This window comes from Pelodiscus sinensis, chromosome 23 (assembly GCF_052426305.1).
Source record: "Pelodiscus sinensis isolate ZL-2025 chromosome 23, ASM5242630v1, whole genome shotgun sequence".
In the NCBI taxonomy this organism is placed as follows: Eukaryota; Metazoa; Chordata; order Testudines; family Trionychidae; genus Pelodiscus; species Pelodiscus sinensis.
The window spans coordinates 3,409,700-3,428,940 of NC_143074.1; the positions used below are offsets into that span (position 1 = coordinate 3,409,700).

The following is a 19,241-nucleotide window of genomic DNA, read 5'->3' on the forward strand; positions in this document are numbered from 1 at the left end:
GCTGTGCCAGCATTTGAGAAGAGGCTTCCACAAGCCATACCCGGGGTTCTGTGCCACAGTCTGCGCTGCCCTTCCTGGCCGATTTCCCCTTCGCGCTCTAGAACGCGAAAGCTTCCTTCCGATCCCCGTGCGCGGGCGGCTGCAGCCAGGGTTATAAATAGGCGTCTGACTGCAGCGCGGTCTTGACTCCCGGCCTGGAGCAGCGTGTCAGAGAGTCACTAAGAGACGCAGGCTGAGTCTCCAGGGGTCATACCGCTCACTCTGAGGCCGTCGAAGGCAGAAAATGCCACGAGAAGCACTGTTCTCAGGGCAAACGCTACATACACCCAGCCCCCTGCTAGGTTAAAAACCCCACCACTGGCCACCCTGCCAACAAAGCTCAGGTCCTAGTGCTGAGCCACTCCCCGACTTACGAACACACCGACTTACGACTGTCTGTACTTACGACCAACCTCCCATTAACCCCATAATAATATTTTCGAGCTGAGAACCATGTATGTCAAGTTTTTCGAACAGCGCGGGCAGCGCATTTAAAGGTATTTCCGACTTACGACCAAATCGAGTTACGACCAGGCGTTGAACGTAACCCGTTCGTAAGTCGGGGACTGCCTGTGTAAGGAATTATCACTCCAATGGTTCGGGGGGGGGGGGGGGGGGGGGGGGAGAGAGAGGAAACCTTTTTTGGGTCGGAAGCCACTGACCCACGGAAAAATCAGTCGGGGCCGCACACAAGTGAGAATAAAAAAAAATAAAAAAAACAAAACAAAAAAAAAAACAACCAAGCACAAAACCCAGCCTAGAAGATTTTGTGTTCCAGCCACATGATGGGGCAGGCTTCCCTGAACCTTGGGGGCCATATCCAGGCAAGCCGGGGGGGCCCCCCGCTCTGAGGTTCCCCATTTCACACACACACTACGCCGTGCACATGTTGTTACTTTATAATGGTTGTTACCTCAGCTTAACCTGGTGCTGCAGTGCGGACTAGGGGCAGTGACCCGCCAAGTGCTATAGCTTGTTTCCTGTGAAAAAAATTTACCACAGAAAATATCGGCTGGTGCAGCGGTGGCAGGGGCAGGGGCGAGCTTCATCGCTGTCTCTACTCTAGGGTCGTCACGTTTCTACCAGACAACCCCAACATCCTTGCCCTGCCCCGCCCCTCCTTTAGGCCCCGCCCCCTGCTCACTCCATCCTCCCTCCTTCTGTGGCTTGCTCTACCCACCCTTACTTGCTCATTTTCACCAAACTGGCTCAGGGGATTAGGGTACAGGAGGGGAGGGGGCTCTGGGGTGCGGGAGGGGATGAGTGCTCCGGCTGGGGGGCCAGGCTTCGGGGTGGGGCTGAGGGGTTGGGATGCAGGAGGGGGGGGTCTGGGCTGGGATTTAAGTGTTTGAAGGGCAGGGGAGAAACCAGGGTTGGGGCACAGGTGGGGGGCTGAGGGGGTCAGACCCCAGATGGCACTCACCTCAAGCAGCTCCCAGGAACAGCAGCATGTCCCCTCTCCAGGTGCGGCCAGGCGGCTCTGTGCTGTCCTCAGACACCACCCTCCCAGCTCCTATTGGCCATCCTTCCCGGTGGGCACTAGCCAGTCAGGACTGACCTGTCCCCCAGGTGCGGGGAGGTGTTCATGACATATTTGGGGCAGTCGGTTTCAATTTTTCAGCAGTTACACGTTTACACGCTGGGGGGGGGGAGAGAAGAGAGGGGCAGGAGCCAGTGTTTGCAGGCTGCTGGCTTTTAAGCCAGTTCCCCCGGAGCACTGGCTCCCACCTGTGCTGCTGCCTCCATGGGAGTCAGCAGAGAGGGGCAGGCGGCTTCACAGGCGTTGGCACATGTGGGGAGCTGGCTTAGAAGCCGGCTCCCTACAGGCACCGGCTCCCACCTCCCCGCTGCTGCCTCGGATACAGAGGCAACAAAGGGGGTGTGCTGCGTGTGGTCATGAGGATTAACTGGTAAGGCCAGGCTGGGCTGTTTAGCTTGTCAATGCGGAGACCGCCTGCTGTTTGTGCAGCACCTGGTCCCTGGCCGGAGCCCAGAACACATGGGCCATGTGAAGCTGCACACGACTGGAAGATAAAATGGGGCATCACTGAATGAACGCAGACGCCAGCTTCACAGCGTGGTCGCGGTGAGAGACCAGACCTGCGCGGGATTGTGACAGAGCCTGGGGATGTATAGCCGTTACGGCCACAAGGGACCATGAGATCATCCTGTCGGGCCTCCGGCACAGCACGGCCCAGTGAATTCCACCGAGCCATTCCTGTCTCGAGACCAGAGCCTCCGGCCGAGCTACTGCAGAGCTATTAGACCAGGGGTCTCCAACTCCCAGCCCACAGGCCATCCTCAGCCCAAGCAACTTCACAGTCCAGCCCAGGAGTCCTGTGGGGAAGCAGGAAGTGTGGGGATCACAACGCCTTCTGCTGCCCCCTGCCCGGTAATCCCCTAAACCATGTCCCTTGGGGTAAGGGTGCAATGGGGGGGAAGGGAGCAGAGGACAAGGTGGGGGTTGAAAGGGGAGGTTTTGGGGGCCAGGGATGGACATACACCCCTTGGGCTGCAGGGATTCCCAGGTCAGATGGTGAAACTGCTCAGGCTGTAGATGGCTCCCGGGCTGTGAGTTTGAGACCCTGTACAGACAGATGCACACTGAACTGAATTAAAGAATTCTGGAATGATCTGTAGCGAACTCAGAGTTCTAACAAAACCTTCCAACACAAGGAATGGAACAGACCGGCTGAGACCAAAGAAAAACTGCAATTAAAAAACAAACTTTCCAACACAGTCTCTTAGCAGTGGGGGGAATAAACCTTCAGACCAGCACAGACAAGGCTTCAAACCAGTCGCATTTACCTGTCATTGTCGGTGCTGCTTGTTCACGGCTGGTTCTTCCCTGGATAATGAAAACTCTAATCCCCTTGGGCAGTTGGTTGTTTCCACTTTCCCAGGCTCAGGCCCTGCATGCTTGGGTTACAAACACTGCAGGGGAGTCGTTTGGTGTTCAAAAAGTCTTGGAAACGGCCTTAATGCCTCTGGGGTCGGAAGGAATATCTTGTCTCTTTATAAGAGCTAAGGTTACGTACACAGTGCAGCTCTTTTCCGGAATACCTCCAGCATCCCAGAAAAGCTGCGCCATGTCCAAGGAACGTGTCCACTTTTCCGAACAGTTTGAGAAAAGCGGACACGTTTTCGCCATCCCTGTAAACCTTGTCGAGGAAGACGGGATGTGCCGAAAGAGGAGGTTTTTCCAAAATTTGGCGCCGTGTAGATGTGCCAAATTTTGGAAAAGCCTCTTCCAAAAGAAAAGCGGAAAAAGATACGCAAATTGCAGTTTCTTTTCCAACTTTTCTTTGTAGCGTAGACACAGCCTAAATCTGGAGCTAGAGGAGTCCCTTAGGCCACACCAAGCAGTGGTCGATTGGTCCCATACGGCCACACCCAAGTGCAAAATTCTCAGCCTGCAGGGGCTGAATTTTTCACACCTCAGGAAAAGAGGCTGAGTCTGACGGAACGAGATTTTTTGCTGACTTTCCTTCAGGGGGAAACATTCGTGGGTTCTTCTAGGAGGAAAGTCATGCTTGAGGAAACAGCCAAGCTGGCTTTGGAGCCCTTGTTTGGGCAAAGAGGGCAGGCTGGGTTCGTTGTCCTCATTCGTGTTACACCGACCAGCTGGTTAAGACAGAAAGCATGAAGAAAAGACAGGTACCAGAAATGATATTCTCCTTTTATTTACACTATAGCCACGACCTCAATATGTTTGTGTTCGCTGCCGAGATGCTTTGTATTGTAAACTGGGCACGTAGACCCAAGACATTCTGTCTGGTCAGATCCAGCACTAAGTTCCCAGACCACCATATGGTTTATCCAGAGTCGTGAGAGTGTCGGATTCACACGGTTGTGTATCTGCACAATCAAACCCTCCGTCGTCACGGAACGATATTTACACCTACGGGCTCCCAACGGCCTGCTGCTAGGAGCACAGAGTTTGTCAAACCCCGCAGAGTTAGAAAGTGTTGCACACGCTCGTCGAAGAGGCGGTTGTCCACTCCACTGTGGGACTCCAGCAAGACGCGCGGAAATATTGCACTTGTACATGAAGAAAAGAGAGGACGCAGGGAGCTCCTATCATACAGCGACGACACGGGAGGTCAATAAATAAATGGAGAGGAGTGTGGTTGGCCTGGGGAAGGAACTGGCTTTTCTGCTCAGAAGTGCCATTGTAGCCCCCCAGCAGGGCTTTCGGGGCGGAGCACAGAAGCCCCACTGGCAGGGGTTTGGTCCAGTTGAGTGTCTCTTGCTGAGGTAAGAAGCAGGTTCTTGGTTTCCACCCACCCCAAAGCCCCGCTGCCCCCTAACTCAGGGTCACTTCTTGCCCCCCAAAACCAAAGACGAAGCTCAGGCCAGTACTTCACAGTAGTCTCGTGGGAGTTCCCTCCTGGCTAAAATCACACCTGAGCCTTGGCAAAGGGCGTCGTACCAGTGAGATGGGGAGGCCCTGAGGAGGGTACGATGCAACAGTACCAGACTGCTTGGCTCTCCAGCCCCCGGGCCTCTTGCTCTCTGCCTTTGCCTCTTCACACATCCGCTGGTTCCAGAGCTCTGGCTTCCCCGGGCGGCCCCGCACAGAAAGGCCAGCTCCCCGAAGATCGCTCCAGTCCATTCCATGTAAACAGGCAGCTCCCAGGCTGCCCCGGCAGAGTCTGTGGGCTCTACAGGGAGGGGCTGGATTTCTTCTGGTGGATTAAGTCTAAATACAACTCGGAGCGGAGGAAGCGGGGGTAAGGGTCCTTCTCCATGAGCCCATAGATCCGTTTCTGAGCGAGGTCGAAGCAGCTCCGGGTGACAGTCTGCAGGTTTTCTTTGGTGTGGTCCCGCGTGTAGGAGTCCAGGTTCACCTGCAGAGGAACAAGGGACAGTCCCCTAAAGCCATGCCCAGCAGACTTTCCCAGCCTGGCCCACCTGGCGCTCATTCTCTGCTCCAAAGGGAACCGTCACCCACTTGGGAAAGGCTTTGGCAGGGAGAGACCTGGGCACACACTAGGGACGGGCTCCGGGAACCAAGCAGGGACTGTTTAATGCAGAGATGGGCAACGAGGCCGGTGAGCGGGCCGCAGGAGTGACCTCCATCTCAGTGGCCACAGGACTGGCGTAACCACGCCAGGCTCCTGGGCGAGGGTGGGTCTGCCAACTGCGCTGGCGTCCCTAGAATTCGCAGGGCGGGCCGACGGGACCGCAGCAGCGCTGGGACTGGCTGGCTCTCGCTTCGCGGGCTTCAAGCGAGGGTCACGTTCGTAACACCGCTCGGAAAAACCCTGACACGGATGGAAGCCAGCAGAATCTGGTAACCCGGCGTGTGGGTCAACGACTGTCTCAGGGGCCACACGCAGAACCGCAGTGGCCACAGGCTGCCCACCACTGGTTAATGGCTGCTAGCCAAGGACGGTGCCCTAGCCTCCGGCAGCAGCCGGCAGCGGGCTATGAGAGGGATCACTTGATGGGTACTGGTTCTGTGCCCTCCCTCGGCAGACAGGACGCTTGCGCTGACACGGCCTGGCTGCTCATGTTCATAATGGGCTTCACCAGGGCACCTCCAGCCCTGGTAGGACAGGGCCAAAGGCTGCTCCTTGGTGAAGCCCCCACCAGCACGTGACGGGTAACAAGGCGGGGCTAACATGGGGGGGGTGGTACCCCCACAAGCTGACTCAGCAGCACTGGCATCAGGGATGGTTTTGGAACTGCCTGTCTGGACGGCCGGGGTGTGGATCGGCAAACTGAGCTCGGGTCCCTGGGCAGCCTGAAGCCAACTGCCAGCCTCAGACGGGTCATTCCCGGCCCCTGGGGCCTTGCGCTGGCAAGGGACACTGGCCAGTATCTCCAGGGCAGCACCAAGGGGCCTCTCCAGCCCTCAGCACGTGGTAGAGCCACCTTGTGCTCTGCCGTTCTGACAGCTGGCATGACGGACCCCAGCCAGCAGAGAGACCGGCCAGGGCCTCGAGCGGGGCAGCAGGCTGTGTGGCAAGTGCCCCCCGGTACCTCTTTGCAGGACTGGATAGCAATGTACTCGGCGAAGACCTTCTTGGCCTTGGACACCATCTTGGACTGGGATTTGATCTTCTTGTATTCCTCGCACGCCAGCCAGAACTCTAAGTTCTCCTCGCTGAACTCCGTCCGCAGGAAGGCCCGAAAGGCGGCAAGCCCATCTGCCGGGAGCACAGCCAGCTCTACTGCCAGGCCCCAGCAGCCAGCCACCCACTGGGACCCCGCTGACACCCCCGCCAGCCTCTCCCAACAAGCTCTCCCCTCTGGGGAAGACAGATACGGGGGGAGACAGCCTATAGGCGAGTCCCGCCGCCGGGGGTCCCCACTCGGAGCTGGAAATGCTGCTGCAGCTGCGGAACTGGGGGAAGGGCTGAGACACCCCGGTAATGTCTCCTGGCCCCCTGAAGTGCCCCTGGGGACGGGAAGGCTGCGGCTGCTGGGAGTTCACGGAAACCCCAGCAAGCTGGGAAACCCGTCTCCGGCTAGTCTAGCCCCTGCCCTGGGACACAGCCCAGCCAGTCTGCCCCGGAGGAGGTGACCTTCCTAGCCCTGCTGTTTCCCCCACGAGGAAGACTCAAGCAGCTCCTCAGCCGGAAGCGGAGCACTGTCCCTGGAGAACACAGCCCCACGGACTGGAGGGGGGAGGGGAGCGAGCACCGGAGCCCCCAGGGGGAGTCGCACGCGAGAAGCGCAACACCCGAGAGACTCCTGCTCTGCCGGGGGAGCCCAGCCCCGGGGGAGGAGCAGCCACTTACATTTGTGCTGCAGCAGCCTCTCCAGAGATTCCCCCCACTTGAGCGCTTCCTCCGGGCTGGGCCTGCAACAGAAGGAGCTGTCACTGGAAAGGCAAAGCCCTGCCTGGGCTCCCGGCCGGATCAGACCCTGCCTCTGCTGCCCCACTGGGCCGAAGGCACCCCGCTTCTCCCCGGCGGGCAGCACTTTCGGGGCCCTGGCGGTGGGGAGCAGGGCAGAGCTAGGCAGCCCCCTCTGCCCAGCCCGAGGCTCAGACAAAGGGCTGCTGGGGGGCAGGAGAGCCGCAGACATAGGCAGTGCTCCGGCGGCTAGTCCAGACCCCCACGAGTCTCGCGCAGGCTGGTGGCCCAGGCTGGGCACTGCGAGGCCGCCCAGTCCCCGGGTTTAGCGACAGCTGGACCCGCTCCGAGCCCAGGATACCAGAGGCCAGGCCGCTGGAGCCAGGGCTTGGGCCCAGACAGGCTCCCCCGCGAGGGAAGGGGCCAGAGGAGTCCAGACCCTGCGCCGTTTCACACGGCCCGGCGGGGCCCATGGGACCCTGGGGCGAGTCGGTGGCTTCGGACAGGTGGGCCACAGCCCCGTGGGGGCAGCTGTGCAGCAGCCTCTGTGAAGGCCACACGGTGGCTCAGCCCCTCGCCAGGGGAGCGGGAGGCCTTGGGGGAGGTTCGCCGGCCTGTGTGAGGCAGGAGCTCAGAGGGGATGGGGACAACGGCCCACGCGGGCCTTAACAGCCGTGTCTTTTGCTGGCCAAGCCTGTCCCCTGCTGTCACGGGGGGAAGGGGAGTAGCCAGCTCCGCACTGGCCCTGAGGGCTTCGCTCAGCTGTGGCCTGGGATGGGGGCAGCAGGGCAGTTCCTGCCCCCCCCCGGCTGGTTGTCCTGGCGACCCTGGGCCAGCTCTGCACCGGGTGGTGTCCCAGCGCCATGGGCACCCCCCCCCCCCCCACAGCAGCTCTGGCAGCCCGGTGCCTCCCGCTGCCAGGACCTACTTGAGGGATTTCACTGCTTTGTCCAGCTTGGGGTTGCCTCCCGGAGACTCGTTTCGCCGTCGGAATATCCCCAGGCGGTTCTTCATGTCTTTGGCCCTGGAGAGAAGAGCGGGTTTCAGCGCCTGGGGCGGGCAGCTCTGCTGGGGAGACGGTCCCAGGGCAGGGCCCCACGTTCTCCCGCAAGGCAGCTGGCGGCAGAACCCACTGCCAGAGGGCGGCTACTGACCCAGAGGCAGAGGGACTTTAGGGCCCAGCAGGAGAGGCGCCGCCCGGCTGAGCAGGGGCCAGACGGAGCAGCCCGGGGCAGGCCTGGCTAGGCGCGGCCCTCGGCTGGCTGGCCCCAGGCTCCCCCAGCGCCCCACCACCTACTCTTTCATGGTGTGCCTGCGCTGCAGGCTCCCGTGGTGGGGCTGTGCCAAGCCCAGCAGCAGGTCGGCGTGGAACTCCAGGGCCTGGGGCTTGGAGAGGTCTCGGAAGAAGGGCATGGCTGCCCGTCAGCCGGGCAGCGTCCCCCACCCCAGGCAGCGCGCCCCGGAGGGACGTGGCCGGGCAGCAGGCGAGCGAGCGAGCGATCAGCCTGGCCGGAGGCGGAGGCGGCTCTGCCTCCCTGCTCCGCGCTGCGCGCTGGGCCAGCAAGTCAGGAAGTGGGAGGGCCGGGCCGGAGGAGCTGCGCTGGCTCCACGGAGCGACACAGGCATGTGTGAGTCAGGGCGGCGTCAGCGCCAGCCAGCGCGGCCGCGCTCCAGCTGCACACAGGCCGCAGCGCCTGCGGACAGCTCCACGGCGGGTTGCTGGGGCAACCAAAGGAAGGTGGAAAAAAATCAGTCCAGCAGCAGGGGCTTTGCCAGAGCAGGGAACCGGCGGGCCGGGATTTACGAGGAGCTATTTATAGAGAGCAGCCGTCCTCAGGAATGCTGGGGCGGGGGAGGACCAGAGAGGGGCCGAACGGGAGCGACAGGGCCCTGCACCCAGCCCAGGCAGAGACAGGGACGGAGACATGGAGCTTGCACCCCAAGGGGCTTTGGTGCAGCCTGGGGCCCGGCTCTCTGCGGCGGGTGGGAGGGGCAGGGCTGGCCTTGCTAGGGAAATCAGCTAAGCCTGCCAGCTGTGTGACCTCCCCGGGGTGAGGCCCATCCCGCTGCGCACGCTGCCCTGGTGAGGCCAGGGCGGACCCTGGCTGCCACTTACACCAACGCACGGCCGGATCGTTCGCGAGGGCCTTGGGCTGGGCAGGCTTTGGCCCCCTGCCGCCAGGGCTGGCCCATGAAGGGGACAAGCCCACCCGGCCCCGTGGGGACTCGTGGAGCTGGGGGCTGCATCTCTCGGCACAGCCCCAGCACGGTCACCTGGCACCAGTGCAGGCCCCAGGCATACAGCCGACCCCTGGGATGGCTCAGGGAAGGATTCTTTGGGCAGAATCTAAGGCTGCCCCGGCGGGCGGGGGGGATACAGGCTCTCGCGGCCCTTCCCCCAGCCCTCGCCCTGTCACCTGCCTGCCCGCAGGACCCGGCGCAAGGTACGCCCGTGTCCCAGGCAGAGCACACAGGCGAGCAGGCGGGCGACTGGAGCCAGGGCCGTGTGCTCTGTCCGAGGGCTCTGCTCAGCGCCCCCCCTTTCCCCCAATCAGCTCTGAGCCTCCCCTCACTCTGCCAGAGCACAGGGCCTCCTCCCAGAGCCGCCCTGCTCGGACTATGGTGCCGAGGGCAGCCGGGCCATGGAGGAGAGAACCCCACGCTCGGCACCACGGAGCAGAAGAGAGGGACCGCTCCCATGGCTCCCTCGTCTCTCGGCAGGTTGTTTAACACTCAGCCCTGCAAGAGGCTGGGCCCTCGGGCCCCCTCCAGCAAGCAGGGAAGTACACACGTGGCTGTCGGCTCCTGCGACGTTCCACTGACTGCACAGGGCCGCGCCGTGCACCTAAAGACCGGCACCTGTTTGGATACTTGGCTGCACTGAGGGTGGAGGCTCAGTGCCTTGCTGCAGGGGTTCCGGCTGGGCAGAGACTCGGAGGCTGGCTGGCGGTTGCCCGGGATCAGCCAGAAAGCGATGTGGGAAAGCAGGGCCCAAAGAAGGAATCTAGCCCTCAACTGCCATCTGTCTCCTATTAGGGCTCGGCAGGAATGCTAACGCCCGAGGGCTGTTTCCAAGGGGGGCCACACAGCCCTGCCTAGCTCCAACCCACAACTGTAGCCATGGTCTTAACTTAGCAACTCAGCGGCTGTTCCCCTGCAGAATCAGCCCCTGCAGCTTGCATGGGCCCGGCACTCGGGAGGGGAGCCTGCTCTGGGCGTGAGCGAGAGCGCACATGCAAATGCCGAGCTAGCAGCACAGGGCAAAGCTCTGCTAGACACAGCCCCGTGTCTCCTGCCTGAGACCGTGCAGCCCAGACAGCTCCCCATCCCTTTGCTAGCGCTCCGGCCCGCCGGCCACGATTCCACCTGCACTGACTGCCAGAGACGACTGCCCTTTCATTTGCCTTGCTCCTCCTCACAACCCAACAACAGCCCCAGCCCTGACCGTCCCGCACCAGTGGGCGAGAGCCACCGACCTGAGCGACCCGGCCCTCAGTGGAGAGCTCGCTTTCTGGCCAGTAGCAGCAGAAAGGGCAGCTTGTAAGAAAACCCTTCCCTTGGGTTTGGGGCCGGCGATTCTGGTCAGCCCCCCAGGGCCTAGCAGCAGCCATGCCCTGGCTATCCTGGGGAATGACAGGCCAGCACGCCTGAAACTGACCTGCCACCACGATTCTCACAGCCTGGGCATCTCAGCACCTCACAGCAGCCCCCTCACCCCATCTCTCAGTGCCCGTGCCCCCCACGGCCCCCAGCAACCAACCACACACACACACACACACACGCACACACAGACCAGAACCAGCAGCATCACAATTCCGCCCCCCCCGGCCAGCTGCCCCCCCTGCCCCCTCTCCCTCCCCCCGGCCAGCCGCCCCCCCCCCCGCAGCCGCCCCCCCCACCCGCCAGCCACCCCCCCCCCCCCCCCGCCAGCCACCCCCCCCGCCCCCCCCTTTCCCCCCCGCAGACCAGCCGCCCCCCCGCACCCACCCACCCCCCCCCCCCCCCTGGGCCAGCCACCCCCCCCCTGCAGACCAGCCACCCCCCCCCGGCCAGGGCCAGCCACCCCCCCCCAGCACCAGCCACCCCCCCCCAGCTCCCCCCCCGGCCAGACCCCCTGCAGCCAGCCCCCCCCCCTGCAGACCAGCCACCCCCCCCCGGCCAGCTACCCCCCCTGCAGACCAGCCACCCCCCCCGGCCAGCCACCCCCCCCCCTGCAGACCAGCCACCCCCCCCCCGGCCAGCTACCCCCCCCCTGCAGACCAGCCGCCCCCCCCCCGGCCAGCTACCCCCCCCCCTGCAGACCAGCCGCCCCCCCCCCCGGCCAGCTGCCCCCCTGCAGACCAGCCGCCCCCCCCGGCCAGCTACCCCCCCCCCGCAGACCAGCCGCCCCCCCCGGCCAGCTACCCCCCCCGCAGACCAGCCGCCCCCCCCGGCCAGCTACCCCCCCCGCAGACCAGCCGCCCCCCCCGGCCAGCTGCCCCCCCCTGCAGACCAGCCGCCCCCCCCGGCCAGCTACCCCCCCCCGCAGACCAGCCGCCCCCCCCGGCCAGCTACCCCCCCCCGCAGACCAGCCGCCCCCCCCGGCCAGCCTACCTTTCCAGGTACTTCTCCGAGAAGTCCACCACGGAGCGGTGCATGGGGCCGGGCCCGTGGGCGGCCGGGGGGCGGGCGCTGGCCGGGGGGAGCGCGCGGAGAGCCCGCTCGCAGCTGCCGGCCCCCGAGACACTCCACATGGCCCGGCGGCCCGCGAGCCAAGCGGGGGCGGCGCGTCCCGGGGCGAGGCCAGGCGCTCCGGCCGCCCCGCAACCCTCCGCCCCGCCCCGGTCCGGCCCGCGCCACCGCAGCCCAGCCGGTGCCAAGCGGCGCGGGACGGGCCGGGCCGGGCTCTGCAGCAGGAGCCCGCGGGGACCGCGCCGCGTGCGGCAACAGTGCCCCCGCGCGGCCCCGCGCCACGAGCGCCCCAAGCCCCGCTCGGCCCCGCGCGCGGCTGCAAGGGGCGCCCCCCCCCCAGGTTATCCCCCCCCCTCGGCTGCGCCCCTCGCACCAGGCCAGGGCGCCCCGGGGCTGGGAGCACAGGGCTCTCCAGCCGGCCCTCACCCTGCGCCCACGGCCGGACAGCGAATAGCCCCTGGCGAGGGCTACACTGGCCGCTTCTTGTGTGAAAAATATGCAAATGAGGCTAAGGGGGCATAGCCTCATTTGCATACCTAATGAGCCGCCATTTTTGCAGAAGAGGCTGTTGCACCAGAAGGAGCGGTCTACACGGGACCTCCTGCGCGGGTCTTCCTGAAAATAATCCGCGTGGTGACGTAGCGCAGGAGGGTTTCTCTTGCGCAAGAAGGGCCCGTGTAGACAGCTCCTGGCCCAACAGCCTCTTCTGCAAAAATGGCAGCTCATTAGGTATGCAAATGAGGCTCAGCGCTATTCCCCACTTAGCCTCATTTGCATATTTCTCGCTCAAGAAGCCGCGAGTGTAGACATAGCCCCAGGGTTTGTGGGCTGCCCAGGGAGGGCAGAGCCCATGTGCCAGGCCTGCTGCTAGGACGTGCACATCTGGCCACATCTGTGCTTTCAGCAGGGAGGCAGTTTTCACACAGCTGGGACCCGTGAGGGACTTAGGTGCTTCCCGGGTTTCTCTCCACACTGGAGTTTGTCCGCACATGGCCAGACTAGACCTGTGGCCAAGGGGCGTGTCACACTTACAGCCAACCTCCAGGAAAGGGGGAGGAGGGTTCAGCCCAGTCTAGACTCAGCCAAAGGTCAGCACAGACCAACTCTGAGCGGATAGAAAGAACCATCCGGCTTTGCTTCCCTCCCTGGCCTGGTTCTTCTGCCGGGCAGAGGACTCGCTTCTGGGAGCCCTTAGCAGGGCCTGGAGTTAACCAGCAGCAGCTGCTGCAAGCGTCTCTGCTCCTCCCCGCGGCAGGGGCCAGCAGGAAGGAGGCCCCGGCTGAAGTGTCCCTCTAGTAGAAATGCCCTTTGTGACCCCCACTTCTCTGCAGCCCAGGGAATCCTGCCTGCCCCAGGAACCCCTAACGTCGGCCTTCCCTGCACGCTGCCTCCCAGACCGGGGGGAGGGGAGCCCAGTTTCCTTTGAGGCCAGCCAGACCTCAGCTCCAGCGGGGTTGGACCGGTGACCTCCTGAGGTCCCTTCCAGCCCTAGTCTTCTCTGAGTCTAGGATCCTCAATCTGCAGTGAGTCCGATTGCTGTGGCCCGGTGTTCCCGGGGGCAAGCAAGCACAGCCCTGTTATTTCAGACACAGGCAGAGGGCGCAGAGCCGAGGGGAGGCAGGTCTCCCCCCCGGGGGCAGCGCTCCACCCGCGCAGCACCGTGACTTACAAGTTTTTGCTCCTTTTCTTGCAGGAGGCCTCGTCCCCGTCCTCACAGCTGCAGTCGTCCGAGCCGCTGAGCTGCAGGGGAAACAGAAAAACACCGTCTGCGCAAGGGGCCGGGGCGTCCTGCGTGCTGGGCAGCGCTGCCTGCCTCCCGGGCCCACTGGGAAGGCTCTCCGGGCCTGCAGTCCAGGGGCGCGAGGCTCTTCTAGCCAGGCAGGGGAAAGGGAGCCTTGCCTGCAGAGGTCTGGCTGGGGAGGGAAGAACAGTGCAGGCTGCCGGGGCCCTAGCCGCCGCAGGGGTGGCGAAAGGTTTCCTGCCAGCCCCAGCTTAAATGGTGTCCCCCCCCCCCCCAGGGCTGGTCCCCCCCAGGACTCAGCCAGCTTCCTCCCGGCTCCGTTCCACAGGCCGGCTGGGGGTGGAGCAGGTCTGGGGATGCCAGGCCCCTGCCCCCACTGACTGGTCTGGGAAGGGGCAAAACCTCAGAATAGGGGTTTCCCTTGCCCACTACAGCTCTCTGCTCCCTCCCCCCCCAAGGCACCTGCCCCCCAACCCTCGGTTACCAGGTGTCTGGTTTGGACTGGAAACCTGGCGGCTCTGGCTGGTGGAGCAGCAGGATCTAGGAGGTGGCAACGTGCCACTTGGCTCCTGGACGTGGGGCAGCCACAGGAGCTCTGCCCACTGCCTCTGCCCTGAGCACCGCCCCCTGAGCTCCCATTGGCTGGGAACAGCAACCCATGGGAGAGGACAGTGCACAGCTCCTGGCCAGGTCTGCGCCTGGGACACACAGCTGGTTCCCAGGAGCCACTTGCCATAAGTGCCACCTGGCGCCTCCATCTCCTCCCCTCCTGTACCCCAAGCCCTGCCCCAGCCATACACCAGAGCCCGCCCCTCCAGCTGGAGCCCTCTCCCCTCCCATCCCCAACCCCCTCTTCCAGGCTTGTGAAAGCGACCAAGGGGGGCGAGCGTGAATGAGGGTGCACAGGGTGAGGCCTCGGAGTAGGGATGGGGCAAGAGTGTTCGGTTTGCTGTGACAACAGGCCTCCTGCCACCTCCTCCTGCCACAGCCGTCTGCCTCACCCTCCGCACACACACACCAGGTCTGCTGACCCCTCTCCCAGCTTGTAGGAGGTCCAGCTAGGGCGCAGGCCAGACCCAGGATTTCACACACGTGCAAACACCGCCCCCAGCACAGGGAGTCCACTGGGAGGGGAGGGGCTGAGGTGAGAGACCTCAGAGACTGGAACGTCACCCCCCTCCCGCTTGGTGTCAGAGGTAAAACTCCTGCTGACTTCAGCAGAAGCAGGACTGGCCCCGGAGATGGGTCTGTATTTGCTGGGGCCCAGCCGCAGAGGCACCAGGCTGAGGAATCCCGCTGCAGAAATCCTGTTACATCCTGGAGAGGTCGGCGCCTCACCCTGGCCTGGCTCGGCTATTTGTGGATCGGGGGGGGAGGGGGGGGGGAAGGTTGCAATGAGCTAGCTGAGGAAACGAACTGCTGCCCCAGCCAAGCGGCACCAACCCTTGGTCACCCCTGAGACAGAGAGAGAGAGAGACAGACACACAGCCGCACCCTGCCCTCCTCACGCCTCCGCCCTGCAGTTGTGGAGGGGCAGGGGAGGAGGGATGTGGCCGGGCTCTGAGGTGGGGCCAGGGATGAAGGGATGAGGGGCTTGTGGTGCAGGAGGGGCTCCGGGCTGGGAAGGGGGGGGCTCTGGGATGGGGGTACAGACTCTGGGCTGCGGCTAGAATTAAGGGTTTAGGGTGCAGGAGGGGGCGCCAGGCTGGGATACAGGCAGGAGATGCGAGTTCCAGTCAGCGGGAAGACCCTGCAGTGGGGCCAAGAATGGGGTTTGGGATACTCTGGGCTGGGAGGTTTCACGTGCAGGGGGGTTCCACGCTGGGGGGGGCAGGCTCCAGGAGGCCGTGCGTGTGGGAGGGGCTCAGGGCTGGGACGCAGAAGGAGACATGGACTCTGGGAGGGAATTTGGGTGCAGGCAGGGGCGTAGCCACAGGTGTGCCAGAGTGGCCCATGTACTTTGCTTCCAGGCCCACCCCCCACCCCCACCAGCAGGGCGTTCCAGCCCAGCAGCAGGGTGGGGACACCAAGGGTTAATCCTGCCCCCAAGGACAGCCCACGCACCTGAAGTCAGGGCCTCAAGTGGGCCCTTCTGGCTACAGCACTGGGGCTGGGGCAAGGGGGTGGGGTGCAGCGTGCAGGCCGCAGGCCGCGCTTACCTTGGTGGGGGTCCCGGGAAGCAGCCGGCATCTCTCTATGGCTCCGAGGCAGAGGCAAGGCCAGGGGGGTCGGAGCACTGCCTCAGTCTGCAGGGCCCACCCCTGCAGCTCCCTGGGCCGTGCTCCCTGGCCAATGGGAGCAGAGGAGCGGGCGCTCCGGCGAGGACAGCGTGCTGAGCCTCACCCCCAGCTGCACCCGGCGAGGGGCCACAGGGACACGTTGCTGTTTCCAGGGAACTGCACAGAGGCAGGGAAGGAGCCTGCCAGTCCAGTGCCAACCGGACTTTTACCAGCCTGGCCCCTGGCGCTGAACGGAGCCACCAGGGTCCCTTTTCAATGGAAGCCGGACACCTGGCAGTCCGGGGAGGAGGCGGGGAGGAGGGGCTGGAGAAGTCGGGGCGCAGGGGGGAGGGGAGGCGCTGAGGGAGGAGAGGGCAGGGTTTGGGGTGGAGTGTGAACGGGGCTGCAGGCAGCAGAGGGGCAGCTAGTCTCCCATTGAGCCCTGCCGGTGGTCTCGGAGCAGGCTACGGCACCTCCCGGCCGTGGGCACAGATCTGCCCCAGCACTGCTGGCTTGCCTTGTGGAAGCCCCTGTGCCAATACTAGCGCAGCCCCTCCTCTACCCACTCCCCATTGCCCTGGCTCGGCCTCCCACAGACGCAGCTCCCGGGGAACGTGGCCTGAGAGCGGTGCCCAACAAGCAGGCTGTCCCGTGTGTGCGCTGAAACAGGGAGGCTGTGCCATAGGGGCAGTCCCCCCAAAGGTGCCCGCCAGGGCCGGGGCGGGGGGGCTGGCTGGCTGATCCCCCTGCCTCAGCACCATCCGCAGCGTTCTCTGGCGTCCCAGGCCAACTCAGCCCCAGCGCCACGCAGGACTAGTGCGGCTTCCCAGGATTCCCAGCGCCCCGGCCCTACCGTGGGAACGTGCTCCCCAGCCCACCAGCCCCGGGACTTCCTTCCATTCTGCGCTTCCGGAGTTTATCAGCCCCGAACAATGCAGCCCTCTGCTACGGCCCTGGCGAGTGACTGCCATCCAGGCGACTCGCGGCCCTGGGAACGTTTCCTTCCATTGTCGGCAAGTCTCAACTTCCGCGTGGAGACAAAGGCAGCCTGTCACCTAATCTGGGTCCCATGCGGCCCGGCGCTCCCACCCAAAACATGGCCTTAAACCAGCCGCCTCTGAATCCCAACACCCGGCAGGCAGGGGGGCGCGAGGGCCCCGGGGCAGCAGAAGGGTTCAAAGGGCAATCAGGGAACTTTGGGGAAGAAAACACCTTGAGGTTCTGATAGCAATGTGCAGAGACCCCCCCCCGCTGTGGAGGATTCTGGGTAGTGTAGTCCAAGAGGCGTTCCCTGCTCTCAGCAGTAGTACCATTAGGATGCTCACTAGAGGGCAGGCGCTCCACAGGCAGGGTACGGGCTTGGCGTGTTGGCAGCACTGGGCAGGAGACGGCCCCAAAGAAGCTGCCACAAAGTGTGTCTGCCTGTGTCCTGTGCACACCCCAACACAGGGAGAGGTTACCCCCAGCAGCAGCGCTCGGGCTGAGCCCCAGAGCCCCTAGGACAGGTGGCTTCCCCGGTGGGGGCCGCAGTGTCAGGCTCATGCCAGAGACGGGTCTCATCTAGGGATGTCAAATCCTGGGTCAATGTTTAACTAGTTCAAGTGCTTCACCGGTGAGGGGGACGGGACACCGGCCGGCTTGGAACAGTCCCCCACCCGCGTCACGCTGCGGTTGGCCCAGCCCGCCGCATTGCACCATGGGCGGGGCTGCTCCAGCCAGGCCGGGCCGAATACACCCGCCCCCCACACCTCCGGTTAACCGCTCCCATGCTGCCGGTAAGGCGTATACTTACTGGTTAGCCGGTGAACCTTTCCACCTCTCGTCACACCCACCCTGCTGTGTTCTCCCTGTAGAAGGGAGCTAGTGCCTGAGCCACTGCAGGTCCCCCAGGAAGGGCTGGGACGCACGGGGCAGGCAGTGCCAGCCGGCAAGCGGCGGGGCGGCTGTTCCCCTGGCCAGCCGCAAGCAGGGAAGTGGATAAACCACCCGGCACGTCACTCCACAGCTCCCAAATGCAAAGTGGGGAAACCCCATTCCCCCCCCCCCCATCCTGCAGCCCCCTCAGCCCCACCCCAAACCAGCTGGTTGGGGGTCCCAAACCAGGGGCAGGTACCTGGGCTGGTGCAGGAGAGGGGCTGCAATCAGAGGACAAGGGGTCGCTGTGGGGAGAAGGCCCTTCCAGCGCCCTACCCGAGCTCTCCCTTTCCTGTTCTCTCTGTCTCCTTCCCCCCTCCTGTTGAGCCACAGCGACACCTCAGCTGAAGCACAGGGATCCCCATCCCCATCTGCTCCACAGCCTCCCCTCCCCTTCTGGGCCTCAGGCCTCACCCCGGGGGAAGGAGACACGGGACAAGCGAGCCCCCAGCCACACGCTGCTGCGCAGCAGCACAGCTGCCCACCGGAGGGTGCTCTCGCATCCAGAAAGCAGGCCGGGGGGGGTCTGACCCCAGGCCCCAGGCATGGCAGCTCCAGGGCCAGGACTCCCCCCAGAACCCCTTGCAGTTCTGGAGTAAGGGGGGGCAGTAGGGGGCTCAGAGCACAGCACTGGTCAGTGCTGCATGGCACAGCCCATCCCTGGGGCGCCAGGGTCCAGTCAGGCTTGAGGCCGGCTCTCCCCTCTGCACTGCTCCTAGCAGCGTCACCGGAGAGCCCTGCTGGGACTCCTGCCAGCCCCACTGGGAAAGCAGGTGGCGTCGGCGCCAGGCTGCTCTCCCTTGGCGCACACAGGACGGGGGCTGAGCCGCACCCGCTGACGCCCGCCAGGTCCTGGGCTCTCCCGCCGCCACGGCTGGGCTGCAAACAGCGGGATTGCACCGACTGGAGCGGCCAGGCCGAGGCCTCCTGCTCCCCACAGGCAAAGGCTGCTGCTGCATTCCTGGCAGAACGCTGGCTCGCCCCCGGGGCGCACACCCAGCAGGGTGGGCCCCGACTTCATGGCTGGGCAATGATGGGGGGCAGGGGAGGGGGGGCCGCAGGGACTGGCCCCCCCAGCCTTGGAGAGGGTGGGATGGGATGGCCATGGTGGGCCCAGGGGACGTACCTAAGGAGTGGGGAGGGGCACGGGCTTACCCGGCTCTGCCAGTGCTCCTGCCAGGGGGCTGGTATCCAGAAGCCTGCCTGGCTGACTCCACCTGGCCCTCCTGCCCCTGCCCCCCGACCCTGCTGCCTGGCCGGCTGAGAAGGCAGGGAGACGGGAGAGGGGGAGGGGGCCAGGGCCCACTCAGGCTCACCCATGGCAGGGAGCAGTGGGGTAGCCTAGAGGCTGCTTTGCACCAGCACCAAGCCTGCACAGCCCTGCTGGAAGCCCGGCGTGTGGGGCAGAGCCTGGAGCCTGGGCAGGAGCCGCCAGACAAGCTTCCGAGCGAGCCAGGCGCCAAGGGGGGAAGGGTCCTTCCTCCCACCTGTCAGCGACAGAGGCGAGTGCGCGACTGCAGAGCGGGGCTGCAGGGCCCTGGGCTCAGAGGTGGAAGGCTGTTGCTCTGCCCCGGCGGGCTGCAGGGAGCTGCCAGCGCCGTCCGCCAGGCGACTGAGTTACCCTTGGAACCGCAGCTCGAGTAGGGACGAGACCTGCGGCCCACAGAGCCCAGCACAGGCTGGCCTGGTAACTGAACAGGGAGCCCCCCTTATCCCAGCCTTGGGCACCCCACATAGCCCTGCCAGTGCCCCTCAGCCCCAGCGTGCAGCCCCCTGCTGTCCCAGCCCTGGGCTCCCCCCACGGGTCTCGTCCGTCCCCAGCGCTAGTCTGTGTGTGGGCACACGCGAAGG

General features: G+C 64.5%; 1 protein-coding gene across 11 annotated transcripts in view; it reads right to left on the reverse strand.

The window, feature by feature from the left end:
• Positions 1 to 3,706: 3,706 nt before the first annotated feature.
• Positions 3,707 to 19,241, reverse strand: part of RGS3 (regulator of G protein signaling 3) — a 136,815-nt gene continuing 121,280 nt past the window's right edge. For 9 of the 11 annotated variants that reach the window (XM_075905326.2, XM_075905325.2, XM_075905328.2 and 6 more), the window contains 5 exons: positions 13,186 to 13,256; positions 7,774 to 7,869; positions 6,789 to 6,850; positions 6,028 to 6,194; positions 3,707 to 4,889 (listed from right to left, as the gene is read on the reverse strand). In XM_075905326.2, coding sequence (XP_075761441.2) covers positions 4,704 to 4,889; positions 6,028 to 6,194; positions 6,789 to 6,850; positions 7,774 to 7,869; positions 13,186 to 13,256 — 582 coding nt within the window. In that variant the 3' untranslated portion in view covers positions 3,707 to 4,703. Of the gene's footprint in view, positions 4,890 to 6,027; positions 6,195 to 6,788; positions 6,851 to 7,773; positions 7,870 to 8,142; positions 10,600 to 11,438; positions 11,798 to 13,185; positions 13,257 to 19,241 lie in introns of those variants that run through there. The other 2 variants (XM_089772876.1, XM_075905337.2) reach the window with 2 other exon arrangements.